The 18,543-nt window shown below is 41.4% G+C and overlaps 1 protein-coding gene across 2 annotated transcripts in view; it reads right to left on the reverse strand.

The window, feature by feature from the left end:
- The window catches only part of FMN1 (formin 1), a 434,454-nt gene that overhangs the window by 130,221 nt on the left and 285,690 nt on the right, over positions 1 to 18,543 (reverse strand). For both annotated transcript variants that reach the window (XM_068965008.1, XM_068965009.1), the window contains one exon: positions 15,686 to 15,806. In XM_068965008.1, coding sequence (XP_068821109.1) covers positions 15,686 to 15,806 — 121 coding nt within the window. The remainder of the gene's footprint in view (positions 1 to 15,685; positions 15,807 to 18,543) is intronic.

The following is an 18,543-nucleotide window of genomic DNA, read 5'->3' on the forward strand; positions in this document are numbered from 1 at the left end:
TTGAACTGACTATGCCCAGATCCATCAGAGGAATCACTATCTATGGCATCTATGTTATGAAATCTATTTCTTAAATGGTAACACTTGAAATTATTCCTTGATCAGAGTGGGTGTTGTGTTAGTAGGTATGGAAACCTGTATCTCATTGTACATCTCCATCAGAGCTTTTGGGCAACCAGGTACATTGTCCATGAGCAGTAGTATTTTGAATGGCATCTTTCTCTGAGCAGTAGGTCTCAACAGTGGGCTTAAAATATTCATTAAATCATGTTGTAAACAGATGTGCGATCATCAGGGTTTTATTGTTCCACTCACAGAGTAAAGGCAAAGTACAATCGGCACAATTTTTAAGGGGCCCAGGATATAGGGAATGGTAAAGGAGCACAGGCTTCAAATTAAAGTCATCACCTGCATCAGTCCCTAACAAGAGCCTTGTTCTTTGACACTTTAAAACCAGGCACTGACTTCTCTCTAGTTATGAAAGTCCTAGTTGCATCTTCAAATGGAAGCCTGTTCCATCTACTGCAAATCTGTTATTTAGTGCAGCCTCCTTCATTACTGATCTTAGCTAAGTCTTCCAGATAACTTGCTGTAGCTTCTACATCAGCACTTGCTGCTTCATGTTGTACTTCAGTGTCACAGAGACGGCTCCTTTCTTCATGAACCAACCCCTGCTGGCTTTAAACTTTTCTCTTTCCTCACCTCTTTCAGCCTTCTTAGAACTGAAAACAGTCAGGTCGTTGGTCTGGGTTAGGCTTTGGCTTAAAGGAATGCTGAGACTGATCTTCTATTCAAACCACTAAAACTCTCTCCCTATCAGTAATGAGGTTCTCACTTTGTTATTATCTGTGTGTTCACTGGAGCAGCACTTTCAATTTCCTTCAAAAAATTTTCCTTTGCATTTACAACTTGGCTAACTGTAGGGTGCAAGAGACCTAGCTTCAGGCACATCTTGGCTTTTGACATGCCTTCCTCACCAAGCTTAATTATTGCTAGCTACTGAGTTAGAGAGAGAGAGAGACTCTTCCTTCCGCTTGAACACGTAGAGGATACTGAGGGGTCACTGATTGGCCTAACTTCAGTATTGTTGTGTCTCAGGGAACAGGGAGGCCCGAGGAGAGGGAATGAGATGGGGAACGTCTGGTTGGAGCAGTGAGAACACACAGAACATTTATTAACTTCCCGTCTCATATGGGCATGGTTCATGGCACCCCAAAACAAACATCAAAAATCACTGCTCAAAGATCACCGTAAGAAATATAATAATAACGAAAAAGTTTGAACTATTGTGGGAACTACCAAAACGTGACACAGAGGCATGAAGTCGAGCAAATGCTATTGGAAAAGTGGCACAAAAATGGCCACAAAACTTCCATCTGCAAAAAGTGCAGTATCTGCAAAACACAATAAGGGGACATGTAAAATAAGAGCTGTCGGTGTGGCAGAGTTCTGGGAACAATGTGGAGCACCTATGAAAATGCTCTGTAAAAGGTAAGGGACAGGGCAAGGAAGGCTAAACGCCACCAGTGCCACTGCTTTATTCTGAATGGAGAAACAGAAGGTCAGCGGAGGTCAGATGAAGGTCAGGTTATTAAGTGGCATGAAGGGGATAGCAACCAGGGCTGCTGCTGTCCAGGGGGTTAACTGATCTTTGCATGGGTTACCTAAAAAGGAGAGTCATTAGTCCATGACCCCTGTCTGCCTATGGGCCACATCGAGGCCCAGAAATCTGGGAAGAAATCTGAAAGAGATATGGAGACTGGCAAAAATTCCAGTCCCCTTTCCTGGAGTTAGAGAGGTCTTCCTCTGACTTCACTCACTTGGTTGTCTGACACCGAAAGAATCCATTTGTGAATTGTGACTCTTCCACAAGGTCCAAAATACACAATTTACTTGGGCAGGAAAATATTTTGATATTCACAAAACCACCCACAAATCTATTTCTGTGAAGAAAATGTTTTGACCTGACATGAGTTTATGGTAACGTAGCTTGAGCGCTGGCTTGGCAATCAAAGAACTCAAGTTGCAGGCCTGGCTGGGCGATCCTGACCACTCTCTTCTTACTTGGAGACCTCTCTTCTCTACTACTTAGGCCTGCCTTACACACTCCAAAGGATGGAGTTCTGTACACATAAGGGACCACTGATACATTAATTTCATTTTTTTTTTTTGGAATGGGAAATACAAAAAACACTCCATTAATGGACTTCCCAAGTCCATGTTCTTCTCTATCCCTCCTACAGATTCCTACAGTGTGCTGGAAGTTTGCAGCTGAAAGGCTGTTCTCTGGTTTCTCTGGGCAATTCTTCCCACCACAGAGAAGAATCCCTATTAAGAAGAGTTGTGCTGTTTCCAAACCTCTTTATTCTAGTGGTTCTTTTTATTGTAATTACATAATTCAATTACTTGATGGTAAACTGTAGAAATATGACTGAGAGAAAGTACTATTTCTATAAATTTAAGTAGAAGAGGTTAAAATACTGCTGTTACATACAGGGTGGGAGACTAGTGGAGATTGGACAGATATGGTAATTCAATGCAATGTGGAAGCCAGGGATGGATTCTGTAACAGAAAGAGGACATTAATGGAAAAACTGATGAAATCCAAATAAACATTAGAGTTTATTTAACAGAAATGGTGCTAAAACTAAGAAAGTGCTTTCTTAGTTTTAATGAATATGTCACAAGAGCTTAAGATATTAATAATGGGAAAACTTAAGAAAGGCTATATGGGAACCTCCATACTATCTTGGCTGTAAATCTAAAATTATGTCAGACTCAAAAGAAAATGTTCATTCTTTAAAAGATGTGGGCAAGATAGTTTTAAAAGATTGAGAACAATTATAAATATCTAGAAAGATTCAGTGGTGATATTGTTGAGAGCCATGACTCCACTTTAAAAATATGAAAAGGAAACCACAGGTGGTCTATTTATGGATGTGGAAGATGTAGGAAGACCCACAAAACTCTATTCAACAGATCTGTAATTCAAGAAGGTCTCAGTCCTGCATCAAAAGACAAATGATGATATATTTAGCTTGTTTTAAATGAAAAGTTAACGGATGGAAGTATCATTTTCTGTGATTCCTGATTTGGGTCAATGTTTTTTTTTATATTAAGTACCCACACTGAATAAGAGTTCTACTCTTTTTAGATGATATCAATGACAGAATTTTTGAGGCATGGCTTAATTCGAGAGCTGATCTTTGAGTATCATTTAGACAGAGAATACCTGAAACCCAAACTTCATATAATTTTACAGTTGACTTTTATATCCTATAAACGGTCAGAAGCCCAAGGATTTTCAGCTGTTCTAATTAAGTCTAAGGAAGAACTTAGTAACTCTTACTAAATAAAGAGAATAGTAGAATACACAAAAATAGCACAGTATTATTATCTTAGAAACCCTGAGTTAAAATGTGCTTTCAAAATCACCTAGCATAAACCCTTTTTGGCATGGCACCTAGCCTACCCATCTACCATAACACAGTCTTCCAACTGGAAGTGTGTGGAGGACCCACGTTCTCTCAAGGCCATTGGTTCTCCTGTGAGTAGCTTTCAAATGACTTCCTAAAGGTTCTACTTATTTGATTGTTTGGCATCTTACCCAGAAAGACATAAGTGAGCTGAATATTTTCTACCACTCATTCATTTGCTCATTCATTCACTCATTCAACAATTATTGGCTGAGCAACAACCACGTGATAGCTACTGATCAACACAGTAGACAGAAACACCAAAAAGGCCATTAGATCCCTGCCTTGATAGGTGGAGGGGGAGGGGTTTACAAAGAAATAAGAAATAATAGTAATATCAAAACTGAGGGCTTGAACAGTGACTGTTCCAAGTAGCTGTTGTAGACTGGGTGGTCAGGGAAGGCTCAGGGCATGGGAATATCCAGAAGGGCACTCTAGTCAGAATGAATAGCTACTGCAAAGGTCCTAAAGCAGAAACGAGCTCCCTGGGTGGAAGACAAAGGCCCATGAGACTGGGGTTTAGTGGGAAGGCAGGGATGTGTTGCAAGCAACGAGACAGGAGAGGTAGAAGTGGTCAAATCTTGGTGACACTTGCAAGGCCCAGGGACACGTTCTGAGGTTGTATTTTATTCCGAGAGCAACATGCATGAAAAAAAAAATGGCCTGATCCATCTGCTGTTCAGAGACTGGATTAAAGGGAGGGCAGGCAGGGAAGCAGGGAAACCTGTAAGAGCGTCTGTTGCACTGGGCCAGGTGAGAGAAGGGGGTAGTCTGGGCTAACATTGTGGTGTGGAGATGAACAGCCTTACACTGATTCAAGGCATGTCTTGAAGGAAGAGTCAACAGGATTTGGTCATGGATTGGATGTTGGATTTGAGGACACAAAAGGAACCAAGAATAAGTATTATGTATCTTGCTTATACTCTGCCAAGGGATTTCCTTCATATGATCCTGATTAACCCTCTCAAGCAACCCGGGTGGAAGGCCGGGATACTCTCCTCCTTATGCAAGGACACAGAAACGGGAGGGTGAAACCTGCCAAGGCTTACACAGCTTCTGAAGCAAGGATTTGAATTCGTGACTGATGACTCAGACTTCTTTCAGTATTTCATTGCTTGTCCAAGGAAAAGGAATTTTATTAACAGTGTTGATTTATAAATAAAGGATAGAAACAAGAGTGAAAACTGAGAAGAACAAACCAGGACAACATAAGTCATCCTTCCCACCTAGAGATGTCACAATCATGGCTTCAAAGGACAACACAGACTTCTTCCATTAATTACACGGATGAATCAGGTTTCAGTTTCCGCATCCTCTCTCCTTTCTGCACAACTTGTCTTTGAAGGCATTCCATTTGGGAAATGCGTGACCTTTACCCACGGTGCTGCGCTTAATTGAATGCTTTGCATCAGAAGTCACCATGATGATCAACATCTTACACCCAGTGCCTCTCTGAAATCCTTACCCCAGTTCCTGGGTCTGTTTGGTTAAAATCATTTTACAAAAATAAATCATATCAAAGTTTTTCTTTTATTATTTCAAAGACTTTGCTTGCAAAACTAAATATTTTTAACACCATGGCAACACAGTCAGGACTCTGGCTAATGTATCCAGGCCTGTACCAGAGTTCAGACTTCGCAAACTCCTGCTGCAGACAAATGGGCTTCGAAGGAGGAAAGAGCTAATAAATTAGGCATGGTCAATAATCAGTCCAGTCGCATTTTCTGGAGCTTCCTAAAGAGTGATAAATTAGCCAGGCTTGTCCTAATGGATCAATTCCCCTCACTCTACTAGGACACACCAACACAAACTGAGCAAATTGCAAACTATTTGGCTTCTCAAAGAGTTCAAATAGTACCTCCCACACCTTCCCAAGTATTCTCCTCACCCATCTGCTCCTCTGACCCTTCCGATTTCCCTCTGAGTTGGGCAGGCTGGGTTAGCAGCTCTGCTTTTTCCAGGGGAGGCTCACAGAGGTTAAGCGATTTGTCACAGGTGCAGGACTGATCACATGGTTAGGAAGAGGCAGAAATAATATTTTCAACTGCATCTCTTTTAAACCCTGGCCAGGACTACTTTCAACACACCAGCCTTTGCTGTTGAAATTGAACTAAACTATCACCCACAAATGCTTTGGTTTATTGTTATCTTTGGTTCTGTACATTTATCAGTTATATATGCACAGAGTTAAAAGAATAAATGGATGCTATGCATTCTATGAATATCTAGCCCACCGACTTCACCCAATTCTTCCTCTCCAGAGGCAACCATTTATACCAATTTTACCTGCTTAGTTGAGCATTTAGCTGCATGTCTCTAACAAGCTGCTACTGGCACCTTTTGATTTTTCTCTTTATGCACTGTAAAGGGTGGTCCTCTTTCCTCCCCTCACATCCACCACACACACGAGCTTCCTCTCAATGTAGTACTACCATGACTTGGTTAGACTGATACTCAGTTTTGCCATTACTATAAACTTACAAAAAAACTTCCAGTGCCAGCTGAGCTATGTAAATTTTTATTTATGTATCTGTCCTAAACATCCCCCTTCCAACTCTCTCATCCTCAGAATGAATGATCTCCCTCCTAACTTATGTTCTCCATGCCTGGCTGCCATCTAGGCTTTCTGTCTATTCTGGAGTATCCCATCACTTCCCTTCTCTGCTGGGCTTTTCATTTCCTATCACCTTTGCATTCCTATTTCATTGTAAGGCACATTCTCTGGTAGCATCCTGAGGATGGATGCATGGGAGATGTGTTTTTTGATATCCAATAAGCACATAGAAAGATGCTCAATATCGCTAATTAGAAAAACTAATCAAAACTCCAAGGAGGTACCACCTCACACCAGTCAGAATGGCCATCATTAAGAAGTCAACAAATAACGAATGCTGGAGAGCATGTAGAGAAAAGGGAACCCTTCTACACTGTTGGTGGGGATGTAAACTGGTATAGCCGCTATGGAAAACAGTATGGAGGTTTCCTAGAAAACTAAAAGTAGAGTTGCCGTATGACCCAGCAACCCCATTCCTGGGCATAAATCCAGACAAAACTATAATTCAGAAAGACACATGCACCTCTATGTTCACAGCAGCACTATCCACAATAACCAAGACATGGAAGCAACCTAAATGTCCACTGATAGATAAATGGATAAAGAAGATATAGTATACATGTACAATGGAATACTGTTGGTCAGTCGCCCAGTCGTGTCTTATTCTTTGCAACCCCATGGACTGCAGCACACCAGACCTCCCTGTCCCTCACCATCTCCCAGAGTTTGTCCAAGTTCATGTCCATTGCATTGGTGATGCCATCCAGCCATCTCATCCTCTCACACCCTCTTCTCCTTCTGCCCTCAATCCTTCCCAGCATCTGGGACTTTTCCAATGAGTCAGCTGTTCTCATCAGCTGACCAAAGTATTGGGGTATCAGCTTCAGCATCAGTCCTTCCAATGAATATTCAGGGTTGATTTCCTTTAAGATTGACTGGTTTGGTCTCCTCACTATCCAAGGAACTCTCAGGAGTCTTCTCCAGCACCACAGTTCAAAGGCATCAATTCTTTGGCACACTGCCTTTTTTATGGTCCAGCTCTCACAACCATACATGACCACTGGGTAGACCACAGCCTTGACTACAGGGACCTTTGTTGGCAGAGTGATGTCTCTGCTTTTCAAAATACTGTCTAGGTTTGTCACAGATTTCCTACCAAGAAGCATGTGTCCTCTGATTTCATGGCTACAGTCACCACCTGCAGTGACTTTAGAGCCCAATAGGAAGAAATCTGTCACTGCTTCCAACTTTTCCCCTTCTACTGCCATGGAGTAATGGGGCTGGATGCCATGATCTTAGTTTTTTTAATATGTAGTTTTAAGTCAGCTTTTTCACTCTCTTCCTTCACCCTTATCAAGAGGTTCTTCAGTTCCTCTTTGCTTTCTGCCATTAGGGTGGTATCATCCCCATATCTGAGGTTGTTGATGTTTCTCCTGACTATCTTGATTCCAGCTTGGAATGGAATATTACTCAGTCACAAAAAGAGTGAACTAATGCTATCTGCAGCAACATGGATGGACCTAGAGATTACCACGCTAAGTGAAGTAAGTCAGAAAGAGAAAGACAAATACCGTATGATATCACTCATATGCGAAACCTAAAGTATGACGCAAATGAACACATACATGAAATAGAAACAGATTCAGAGACATAGAGAACAAACTTGTGATTGTTATGGGAGAGGGAGAATGGGGGAGAGAAGGATTGGGAGTTTGGGATTAGCAGATGCAACCTAATATACATAGGATGGATAAAAAAACAAGGTCCTACTTTATAGCACAGGAAACTATACTCAATATTTTGATAAGCCATAATTTTAAAAAAACATGATAAAGAATATACATTTATATAACTGAATCACTTTGCTGTACAGCAGAAATTAATACATTGTAAATCAACTATACTTCAATAAAAGGAACTAAATTTCAGTTGGTTTTATTACTGCTTTTAAATTCTCTACAGAAATGTCAGATAAAAGCTGGGTCACCAAGTTAAATGTGAATTTGAGATAATCAAGGAATAATTCTTTTAGTATAAGTATTGTGCATTATTTAAAACACACTTTTAAAAAGTCTTGTTTGTCTGAAATTCAGATTTAAATGGGCCTCCTGGATTTCATTTACTAGGTTTGGCAACACTAAGGGTACCCCCATATTATATGTATAAAGTGCAGAATGCTCCACTGAAATCCCCTCCACCACTGTTTGGTAGGCTCCCAACCTTGTCTATTGCAGATTCAAGGGAACAGCCACTTCAGATCTTCTTTAAATGGTTTTTTTTTTTGCTTCCTGAGATAATATCAATAGGCCATCACTTTTCTCAAGTTCTGTGTGGGGCTCAACAGTACTGATTGCAAAATACCACACTTTCATCCAAGAGTTGGACAGACCCCGGCTGGGGAGGTGCCAACATGGCCATGAGGGAGACAGGATCCTTCCTCCTGCCTCCAGTGGAACAAACTTGAATGTTCATTAGATTAGCAACACCGGTTATTAGCATTTCTCTTCATCTCTCAGTCAATTCTTCATTAACTATAGTAAGGAAGAGGGATGGATACCACACAAAATTCCAAGTTAAACATCTACCAAGTTAAAAAGTGGTCAAGGGCAAGATGAAGTACAAGTTCTGGTAACTCACCGTCTGCCCTCTCTTCATCTCTGGGGACACCAACTCTCCTGCAGGCAGGTTCCCTCCCTGATGCTATCAGTGTTCAGAGTTCCAAACTCATCTCACCCTCATCACCTCACTAATACTATCTCATCAATGTATTTGCCCAGACACTAATTTGTTTATGAAGTTAAGTGAGTTAAAGATGAGGACTGCTTCCACCTTGCAGGGGAAACAGTAGGTGGTCTACTGCTTACTATGTTGTTTCAAACAGGGAAGGTCTTCCAACATGTAAATAGTATAGCTGACTCATAGAGATTACAGTTAAAAATGACGCATTAATGTTTAATGGACTATCACTGATCCTCAACCTCACTAATCTAGCTACCTATAGTTGACAGTTGACTATAACTTATGTTTTTGAAACTAGTTTTAATTGTATGATTTTATATTCACATCCAAACCTACTGCCACCACACTAGTCTGTGTCCAGGGCCATAAGCAATTTACCACGTGGAAATGTTCTCATTTCCTGTTTATATGTGTGTGTGTGTGTTTCCTCCCTAATTCCTCCTCTTGTAGCTGACTATATTGGTTTTGACTGTGTGCCTCTAAATGTTTTTGTTTTGTGGGCTTTTAGAAAGGAGTGAAGCTAACTGAATGAGTTCAATCTACCAACTTCATCTGGAAGACATGCTGACTATAGTTAAAAAAAAACTACCAAAAACAAAACACATTTCCTTTTTAAGCTGTTACTTTCATGTATGTATGAATTTACATCCTTCTGTAACTTAGCTTTTAGAGGTAGAATATTCAGATACTAATTTCATACAAAACAGAGGTTCATTTGGATTCTTCTGGGCTAATCTGGTCTCTCTACTAAAATAAGGACATGGGGATTGAAAATGTCAGAAGAAGTGATGAATATATTTCAATGTCAAGTTAGAGATCTTACTACTATTCAAATTTAGAATAAAGCCTGCAGTGTTTATTGAATGCCTGGACTACACATTTCACACAGCATCTCATTTACAGAAGGCTTAAAAGAGTTAACATTTCAGGATAAACATTTGAAGGATAAACATTTATAGAGTGATAACAGATATCAAAAAAGTTAACAGAGACTCTTTGCCTCTCTGAAACTGTGTAAGTGTATTCCAAAATATTTCTAAATGATACATAAGAAAGGACATGTTCAAATATAGTCTAAAGTGTTTAGAGAAAAGAACATCATCAGAATTATCTTAAAACACACATGAACACACACATACTCACTTGCATCTCTGCCAACATTCTCAAACAAGTTAGATTATCTTATCCTGAGTGTAAGAATATTGGAGTGGGTAGCCATTTCCTTCTCCAGGGGATCTTCCTGCCCCACAGATCAAACCTGGGTCTCCCTCAATGCAGGCAAATTCCTTACCATCTGAACCACTAGGGAAGCCCTAACTACTGATTACTTTTTCCCAATTTACATATGCAGTAGCAGGGTTAATAATGCATCATTTTCAAGTCAAGATTTAGTACACAGTTAGTTGATCAAATATCCTACCCTTAATGATAGGGGGTACCAAGTAAGTTTTCTTAGCTATTAAGGGCAATTTATTTTTATCCTTAAGCTTTTCATAATAGGCTGACTTCTCAACACCTATCTGAAGAGTTCCTACCCTTTCCAACAACAACAAAAAAATTGGCTGTTCTACTTTGAAACCCAGAAATAATTTTTATAATTATTTAAATAATAATATAATTATTTAAATAATAATAATAAAATTGGATCATGTCACACAAATGTGGATTTGGGGGGCAATGACATCATACTAGAATAATTTTGAGTAACACTAAAGTTGCCCATTTTGGCTTTCAAGCATCAAGACATCAGCGAGGATGTGACTTATTCTACTATATATGTTTATGTGGATAACAAACCCATGTAGGGTAATGAAGCTAGGGAGTATGAAGCGTGCTCGAATAAGGCTCTTTATCACAGTTACACCTACGAAGATCATCCAGGAATGACCATTTAACCAACAGCTGTGTTTTTTATATTAAGAATTAACAGCAATATCAACATCCCTTCTTCTTAAACTGTATTTAACGGAAAACATATTCTATGACATATACTAAATACGTTCAGTGATAGAAAAGAAAACAATGTTTGATGTTTTGAGAAATCTTGGTTCAAGCAGGGTTAAACCTATTTGCTTTTGTTTGTTTTTTGAAAATTGCAGGATTTCAAAGAACCTTGAATAAGTTCATGTGCACTGTATCCCTGTGATTTGTTTTCAGTATACAGCATTTCCAGGTTTGTGCGGCTACAGCCTTTTTTTTTTTTTTTTTTTAAGAGAGCACCAGTTCACATTTCATGCAATACTGGTGAGAGTCACTAGCTGGGGAATCCTACATCTAGGGCCTCAGCAATGGGGTGTGTGTGTGTGTGTGTGCGTGCATGCATGCATGCGTGCATGTGTGTGTGACTGGTTTTAACTGGCACAATCAGAAAGAATGCATTTCATGGCGTGTTTGTTTCTTATTGCTATTATGACAAATTACAGAAGACTTAAATGGCTTAAAACAATACAAATATATTACCTCATAGTTTCGTATGTTAGAAGTCTGACATGGGTCTCACTGAGCTGACATCAAGGTGTTGACAGGGCTGCATTCCCTTCTGGAGGCTCTAGGGAGAATCTGTTCCTTGCCTTTTCCAGCCTTAGAGGCTTCCCACATTCCTTGGTTCACTGCCCACTTCCTCCATCTTCCAGGCCAGCAACACTGCATCTCTCTGATCATTCTACTGGAGTATCTCCCGCTGACCTCAGAGAAAGTTGTCAGCTTTTAAAGATTCATTTAAAGATCTGCGTGATTAGATTAGGCCCACTTGGCCAGTCTGGGATAATCTCCCCATCTCAAGGTCAGCAAAGTCCCCTTTAGCCATGTAAGGTAATAAAGTCACAGACTATAGGGAGCAGGGTTTGGACATCTTTGGGAGCCGTTACTCTGCCTACCAGAGATGGGTTTGTAAGAGTACCTTCAAAGTGTGAGCTAGCAAACAAGGTCAAGGGATGAGACAGAGAGCAGTTCTTCCTGTTGCTTGCTCCCAGGTATGACTTATATCACCAAAGTATCAGGGAAATAAAATTTACTATCTGATTAAGGGATGTACGACAATAAATAAGACAAAGAATACATTCACAATCACCAAGAACTTGTTCTGTAGTGCTCTGGGAATTACATTCTCCACGAATACAGTCAGCTGGCCCTCAACACTATGGGCCTGATTCCACAAAGTATGTGTTTTCCAGTAAAAGGTGTGTACTGTTAACCAGCTATATTGAAACTTTCCTTACTAACGGACTATGCATTCATTACCTCTGATGATGCAGGTGTTATAATTGCCCTTAAAAAAAATCAGGTGAAATGATACTGTTTATCTGGGCTTCCCAGGTGGCTCTAGCGATAAAGAAACTGCCTGCCAGTGCAAGAGACACAAAAGGTGTGGATTCGATCGCTGGGTCGGGAAGATCCCCTGGAAGAGAAGATGGCAACTCACTCCAGTATTCTTGCCTGCGAAAATCCCATGGACAGGAGAGCCTGGCAGGGCTACACTCCCTGGAGTTGCAAACCTGGGATTTTCCCAGGCAAGAATACTGGAGTGGATTGCCAGTAGAAAGTATATCTCTGACTCTAAAGTCTGAGTTCCTAATCCTGTGCAGTACCATTCACCTTGGTAACCCATCTCTCCTCTATCTCCTCCAACCATGTAACCCCACCCCACACACAAAGCTCTTTCCCATGTCTCTAAGTGATTTGCTGCTGCTGCTGCTAAGTCACTTCAGTCGTGTCCGACTCTGTGCGACCCCATAGACGGCAGCCCACCAGGCTCCACCGTCCCTGAGATTCTCCAGGCAAGAACACTGGAGTGGGTTGCCATTTCCTTCTCCAATGCATGAAAGTGAAAAGTGAAAGTGAAGTCGCTCAGTCGTGTCCAACTCTCAGCGACCTAAGTGATCTGAGGGTCTATCAACACATACATAGTCGGAGCAGGTTCTTGGGCTCACACACACACTCATACACTAACTCTGTCATCTGTTTCCTTATGAGGCTCTATGCATTTTCTAGGAATATGTATCTTTCTGTTGTGACCTCTGGTCAGATTATGGAGACTTCTGGGGGCTGCAGCAGGATAAGTCATGAGTAACAGGCCTTAGAGTCATATCTAGTTTCAAAATGCGACTAGGTCATCAGCTGTGAAGTAACCTGGCAGGTCACCTGAGCACCATGAACTTCCATTTCCTCCTCTTGTGAGGACTGTATAATGGTATCTGCTTCACAATATCATTGTAAAGACTTACAGAGATGCTATGGAAAGTGCCTGATAATAATCACACAATAAATTGTAGCGGATACTACTGTCCTCAATTCCCTGCTATGTCTTCCTACATAAAAGTGCTGGTCTCTAGGAAAGAGACAATCTCATTGCCAATCTCTACTGCCATCAGCAACATCTATACAACCAAAAACCATCACTTAACTTCCACTCCATTGTTAAGGTGTGGTTCTTGCAACCCAAGATGATTTTCTTTTCAAAGTCTATGGCTGCCCAGAGAACTAGGGCCTGAGCCTTCTTGAAATTTGCTAATCACATCTGGTTTAGCTTTAGACATTTTCTGGGGTTTTGCCAGCAGCCACGACATTTTAATGGCTACAATAAACCTCAAAGCCTCATCAAATCTTTGCTGTATGTGTGAAAATTATGTCCTTTTCAATTAAACATTCAATCTCGGCTCACACCCAGGCCTTATGGAAACGGAGCTGAAGCCTGAATGGGGACGGGAGATGAAACGGGCCGCCACGACTCTGGCCATCTTGCCAGATGGGATTTGGAAGAACAAGAAATTCATTAGAGAACCGATGGTCTGTATTTTCTTTAAATATTTACTAGGTACCTTTCATGTATTAAAAACACTGGCATCTCTAAAGATTAGCAGGGCATTTTTGTTTAAATATTCAATGTGTGTGGGGCAGCCCCGGTTTCCTCATTTGCCTGGGTGGTGAACTTCATGTCTTCTGATGACATGCCACGCAAAGAAGAAAAATAGCTGAGGTATTGTTCAGTTTTCCTGTATAAGGCAGCTCTTCCAGCTTCAGAAGTTCCTGTATATCCTTAAAATTGCCTGAGGAAACTATCAGTTAAGTCCTCAGAGATCTGGAATGACACCCCAGATCACCCTAGAGAAAGTACGGTTCACGTCTCTCCACTGTCCTCCGAATCCACTCCTCTTTTCCCTTTGTTACTTATCATCACACACACAGAGACATCAAAGGCAGGGGGCCGAGCCAGGCTGCCTGATAAAAGAGAGCCCATGGAGGGAAAGCAGGCGAAGAGGAAAGATCCAACACAGATCAGGTTTCTGCTCGAAGACTACACGAGAGGGGAGACCGTGGTTTCACAAGGACCAAGAGACGAGAGCGGATGGGCAGTTAGGGACAGCCCTGGTGGCTCAGATGGTAAAGAACTGGCCTGCCAATGCACGAGACACAGGAGATGGGGGTTCGATCCCCAGGTCAGGAAGATCCCTTGGAGAAGGAAATGGCAACCTACTCCAGTATCCTTGCTTGGAGAATTCCATGGACAGAGGAGCCTAAATATCTTACACATGTACTGGACAAGCACAGGTCCTCTCTGCTGCTGCATCAGCTACCTTGAAGCCTGGCCTGGCCCTAATTCTGCCATTGAAGAGGGACAGAAAAATACTGATACGTGATGGCTTACTCCACTTTCTTACAATAAGAATCAAGCTCATCTCAGTCAAGGAAAAAAACTGTTTTTGAGGAGAGGAAAAAGAACGATCATGTGTTCACAGATCACATTCCTGAACAAAACATCCAGTTGGTTGAATTCACGCTCTTGACCACATCAACAGGAGGAAAAAGAAACTCCACATGTTCCTTTAAAAATCATTTACAAGGTAAAAATATTCAGTTGTAACCACCATCCTTATTTAAGTAAGTTTTATGCCTAAAGTAAAAATAAATGGCTCGCCTTGCCACCGGGAGCAGATCTTTCCCACTTTACTTGCATTTCCAAGCTGTCCTCCATCTAAGACTTAGATTTCTGAGTACTCTTTCACAATAAACATTTTAAAAATGTTTATTTTATGTCTTAGTGTAAAAATATTCCTGGTGCAAGCTCTTCATTTCCTCAAGCTCTGCTTTTGGCGCTCTGGGCTCCATTTCCACATTAACACGCTCCCTAAATCCTCTGCAGAGCTCTTCAATAGGAGTTATACAAGCTCTGAGGCAAGTATTTATATTCTTGGACAAGGAGATGTCTCCACTGTGAAAACACAAGACTTGAGAGATGCCAAAGGAAAATTCCTGCCCAACAGAGACATATTTTCACCTTTTAAAAAAGCCAAAAAGGGCTTTCAGCATTTTGCTTTGGATAATTAAAAATGTAAATGAAAATAGACTGTTTACTATGGATCTGGCCATCACTATTAGACTTATATACATAAACAAAATATATAGGAATGTGAGTGTGCATTTTGCATGGCAGTAAGAGAAAGAGAGATAAGGCAGCATAGTAAACTAGTTTAGAAAACACTGAGATTTTCTAGTTAGATCTAATCTGCCTCTCTCTGGCTGTGTGAATATAGCTTTACTAAGCTTCATTTTTCTCATCTATAAAATGGAGTTAGTGCGGTTCCTGCTTATTTGGGTTGCCTTTACCTTCTTACCCTAGTTAGAAGAATCATATAAGACCACAGTAAGAATTAAAAAAAAAAAAAGAGTTGCACTTATATCTGTTACATGTTGGAAAATACAGGTAACAAGATACATATCTAGCAAGCACTGATTAACACTAACAAAAGAGAAAGATGAGTAAATAAAGTGACTCCAGATAGTACACAGGGATGGGAGTGTCCCGAAGACTGTAGTTACTGAACTCTCACCAATTCCATTCCATGAGCCAGAGAGATATCACCCTCTTCAACCATTTAAAAAATATCTATGCTCATAATAACAGAACAGTTCCCATTACCTTCTAGTTGCCTCTTCAGTTTTCTCAAATCTTTTGTAAGGTCTTCAAATTTGACTTGAGAAGCCAAGAAGAAATCCTGTGGTTCAGGCAAGGGGAAAACGCTCTTTTCTGTTCCTGCTTCCTAGAATATATGGTAAACAAAAGTACATTATACTTCCCAATCGTCACTTTCAGTTGAAATTCCAAAACATCTTTTTTTGGACAGTCGGATAAGAATCATAGCAAAGACCCCCTGCTATTCCTAACTTTGGACTGGTTACATTGAAGTGCTTCTGCGTCTTTTGTACTGTCATTTTGGTCTTACTGGCACTGAGGCCAAGGCTATGGCTATGGCATGGGCTGAGGTTTTAATTTTTTTAATTAATTTATTTTGTGGCTGTGCCTCATAGCATGTTGGCTCATAATTCCTGGACCAGGGATCAAACTTGTACACCCTGCAGTGGAACCTGGCAGTCCTAAACACTGCACTGCCAGGCAAGTCCCTGGGTTGGGTTTTAATTTGACTCTTGAATCAAAGAGAAAATAGTCAGATATGTCCTAATCTTAGACGCTCTATTCCCATGGAAAAAGGTATAGGAAGAACACATGAAAGTGCTTAAACTGAAAGTCCCTGTTGAGCTTCACATGGTAGCAATTAGATAACTCATCTTTGGGGTATGCCCATGGGTGGAGAAGGAAACGGCAACCCACTCCAGTGTTCTTGCCTGGAGAATCCCAGGGATGGCGGAGCCTGGTGGGCTGCCGTCTATGGGGTCGCACAGAGTCGGACATGACTGAAGTGACGCAGCAGCAGCAGCAGCAGCAGCAGCAGCAGCAGCAGCAGCAGCATGGCTGTGAATTAGAAGGTACTGGACTAGGCAGCACGGAAGTGGGAGGAGCAGCTGCACTCATTTATGCTCTTACCTACCTTCCTCTGCACTTTAAAGCTCGTGCCTGTGTTTGTGTGTGCCTGTGTGATCAAATTCCTCACATATTTGTAAAGATTCTCCTCATGTTGCTTGCCTTGGAAGTATAAAGCTAGTTGTTCAGTCATGTCCAACTCTTTGCCACCCCATGGACTGTGGCCTGTCAGGCTCCTCTGTTCACGAAATTCTCCAGGCAAGAATACTGGAGTAGGTTGCCATTTTCTTCTCCAGAGTATCTTCCCAACCCAGGCATCGAACCTGGGTCTCCTGCATTGCATGCAGATTCTTTACCGTCTGAGCCATCAGCCAAGACCTATCTTAGTAGGTATTTACAAAAGCAGGGCTGTGTAGAGTGCTGACAAACTTCACAACTACAGCTAAGAGAGGATCTCAGCAGAGAAACATCCAGAGGTGCACAGCCTGTCGGCACACAGGGAGAGCAGAGCCTCAGCTATCTTTTCCAGTCCAGCCTGCTTTCTCCCCAAGTTGTTCAACGTGAGCTTTGTGTCTTACATGTTTCAGGCTGTCTTCGCTTATGCTTCTCTCCACACAGGCTACTCTGCCAGCTCTCCTTCACATTCCATCTTCCCTACTGCCATTAGGACTAATTCCAAACTCTACAACTGCTTTACAAGGCACTTTATGATCTGGCCTCTGTCTCCATCTCTAGCCTGATTTCTCCCTTCTCCTATCTCTAACTCCCTCACTCTCAGACTTTCAGAAAATAAAAGAACAGGCCACAATCTCTTGCTTGTAGACTTTTGTCTACAAAACTGTCTCTTTCCAAATCCTTCCCCAGGCCCTCCTCACATGTCCTGGTTCATACTTCTTCAAGTCTCAAAACAGCACTTCTTTAAAGCTCTCCCCAGAACTCCAGCACCTGGATGTTTCCAAGAGCCCCTGCTTCTTCCCGTATCACAGCACTTATCAACATTAATTTAAAAATTGTCTTGTTAGCTTGGTGTCTTCCCCACTAGACGATAAACACTTTGAAGGCAGGAATTATGTCTTGTTCTCAGTTGAGTACTCACCATCAGGTCTACCAATAAACTTTGGCACTATTACAGACAGTTTATGGAACACTGTTCTGGGAAGTTTGCATCTTGGACAGGGGTCATCTACCTTATTACCCTCTTTTCTTGTGATTTCAAGAATTCCCTGGGTCCTTCCCTCTTCCTTTAAGACATCTGGCCCCATTTGTAATGCTAGAAGAAAGTAGTTTTCCTCATTTGATCAGAACATTATTTTACATGATCAGTATACTATTTTTCACTTTCCTTTACTTATGTTACTGCTCTAAAAAACAATGGAAGCAGTATTTTAGTATGAGTGCCAAGATGGAACAACATCTAAGATGCTTGCCACAAAATTCCACAGTAATCAGCATTGGAAGAACTCATGCATATCTCTTTTATAGTCTTTAAAACTTTTTATCAGATTCAGTCTCAGTTTCTTCTTTTTTTTAAGGTAGAAAAAGAGAAAATGCTGATGAGCAAATCAGCTTAGTAGTAGCTCTTATGCAGAGGAGGCAATGGCAACCCACTCCAGTACTCTTGCGTGGAAAATCCCATGGACGGAGGAGCCTGGTAGGCTGGAGTCCATGGAGTCGCGAAGGGTCGGACACGACTGAGCGACTTCACGTTCACTTTTCACTTTCATGCATTGGAGAAGGAAACGGCAACCCACTCCAGTGTTCCTGCCTGGAGAATCCCAGGGATGGCGGAGGCTGGTAGGCTGCGGTCTATGGGGTCGCACAGAATCGGAAACGACTGAAGTGACTTAGCAGCAGCAGCAGTAGCACTTATGAAAGTTGCTCAGTTAAGAGTTCAAAAGGCATGGCCCTAGAGGGGTTTCTTTAACCTTCACATAGACCTCAACTTGGACCAAAAATCATCCATGAGTAGAAGGAAGCTTGGAGCAAGAGTCACCTTTCTTCTGCTAATTGCTCTTCAC

The sequence above is a fragment of the Capricornis sumatraensis genome, chromosome 2 (assembly GCF_032405125.1).
Source record: "Capricornis sumatraensis isolate serow.1 chromosome 2, serow.2, whole genome shotgun sequence".
Taxonomy (NCBI): Eukaryota; Metazoa; Chordata; class Mammalia; order Artiodactyla; family Bovidae; genus Capricornis; species Capricornis sumatraensis.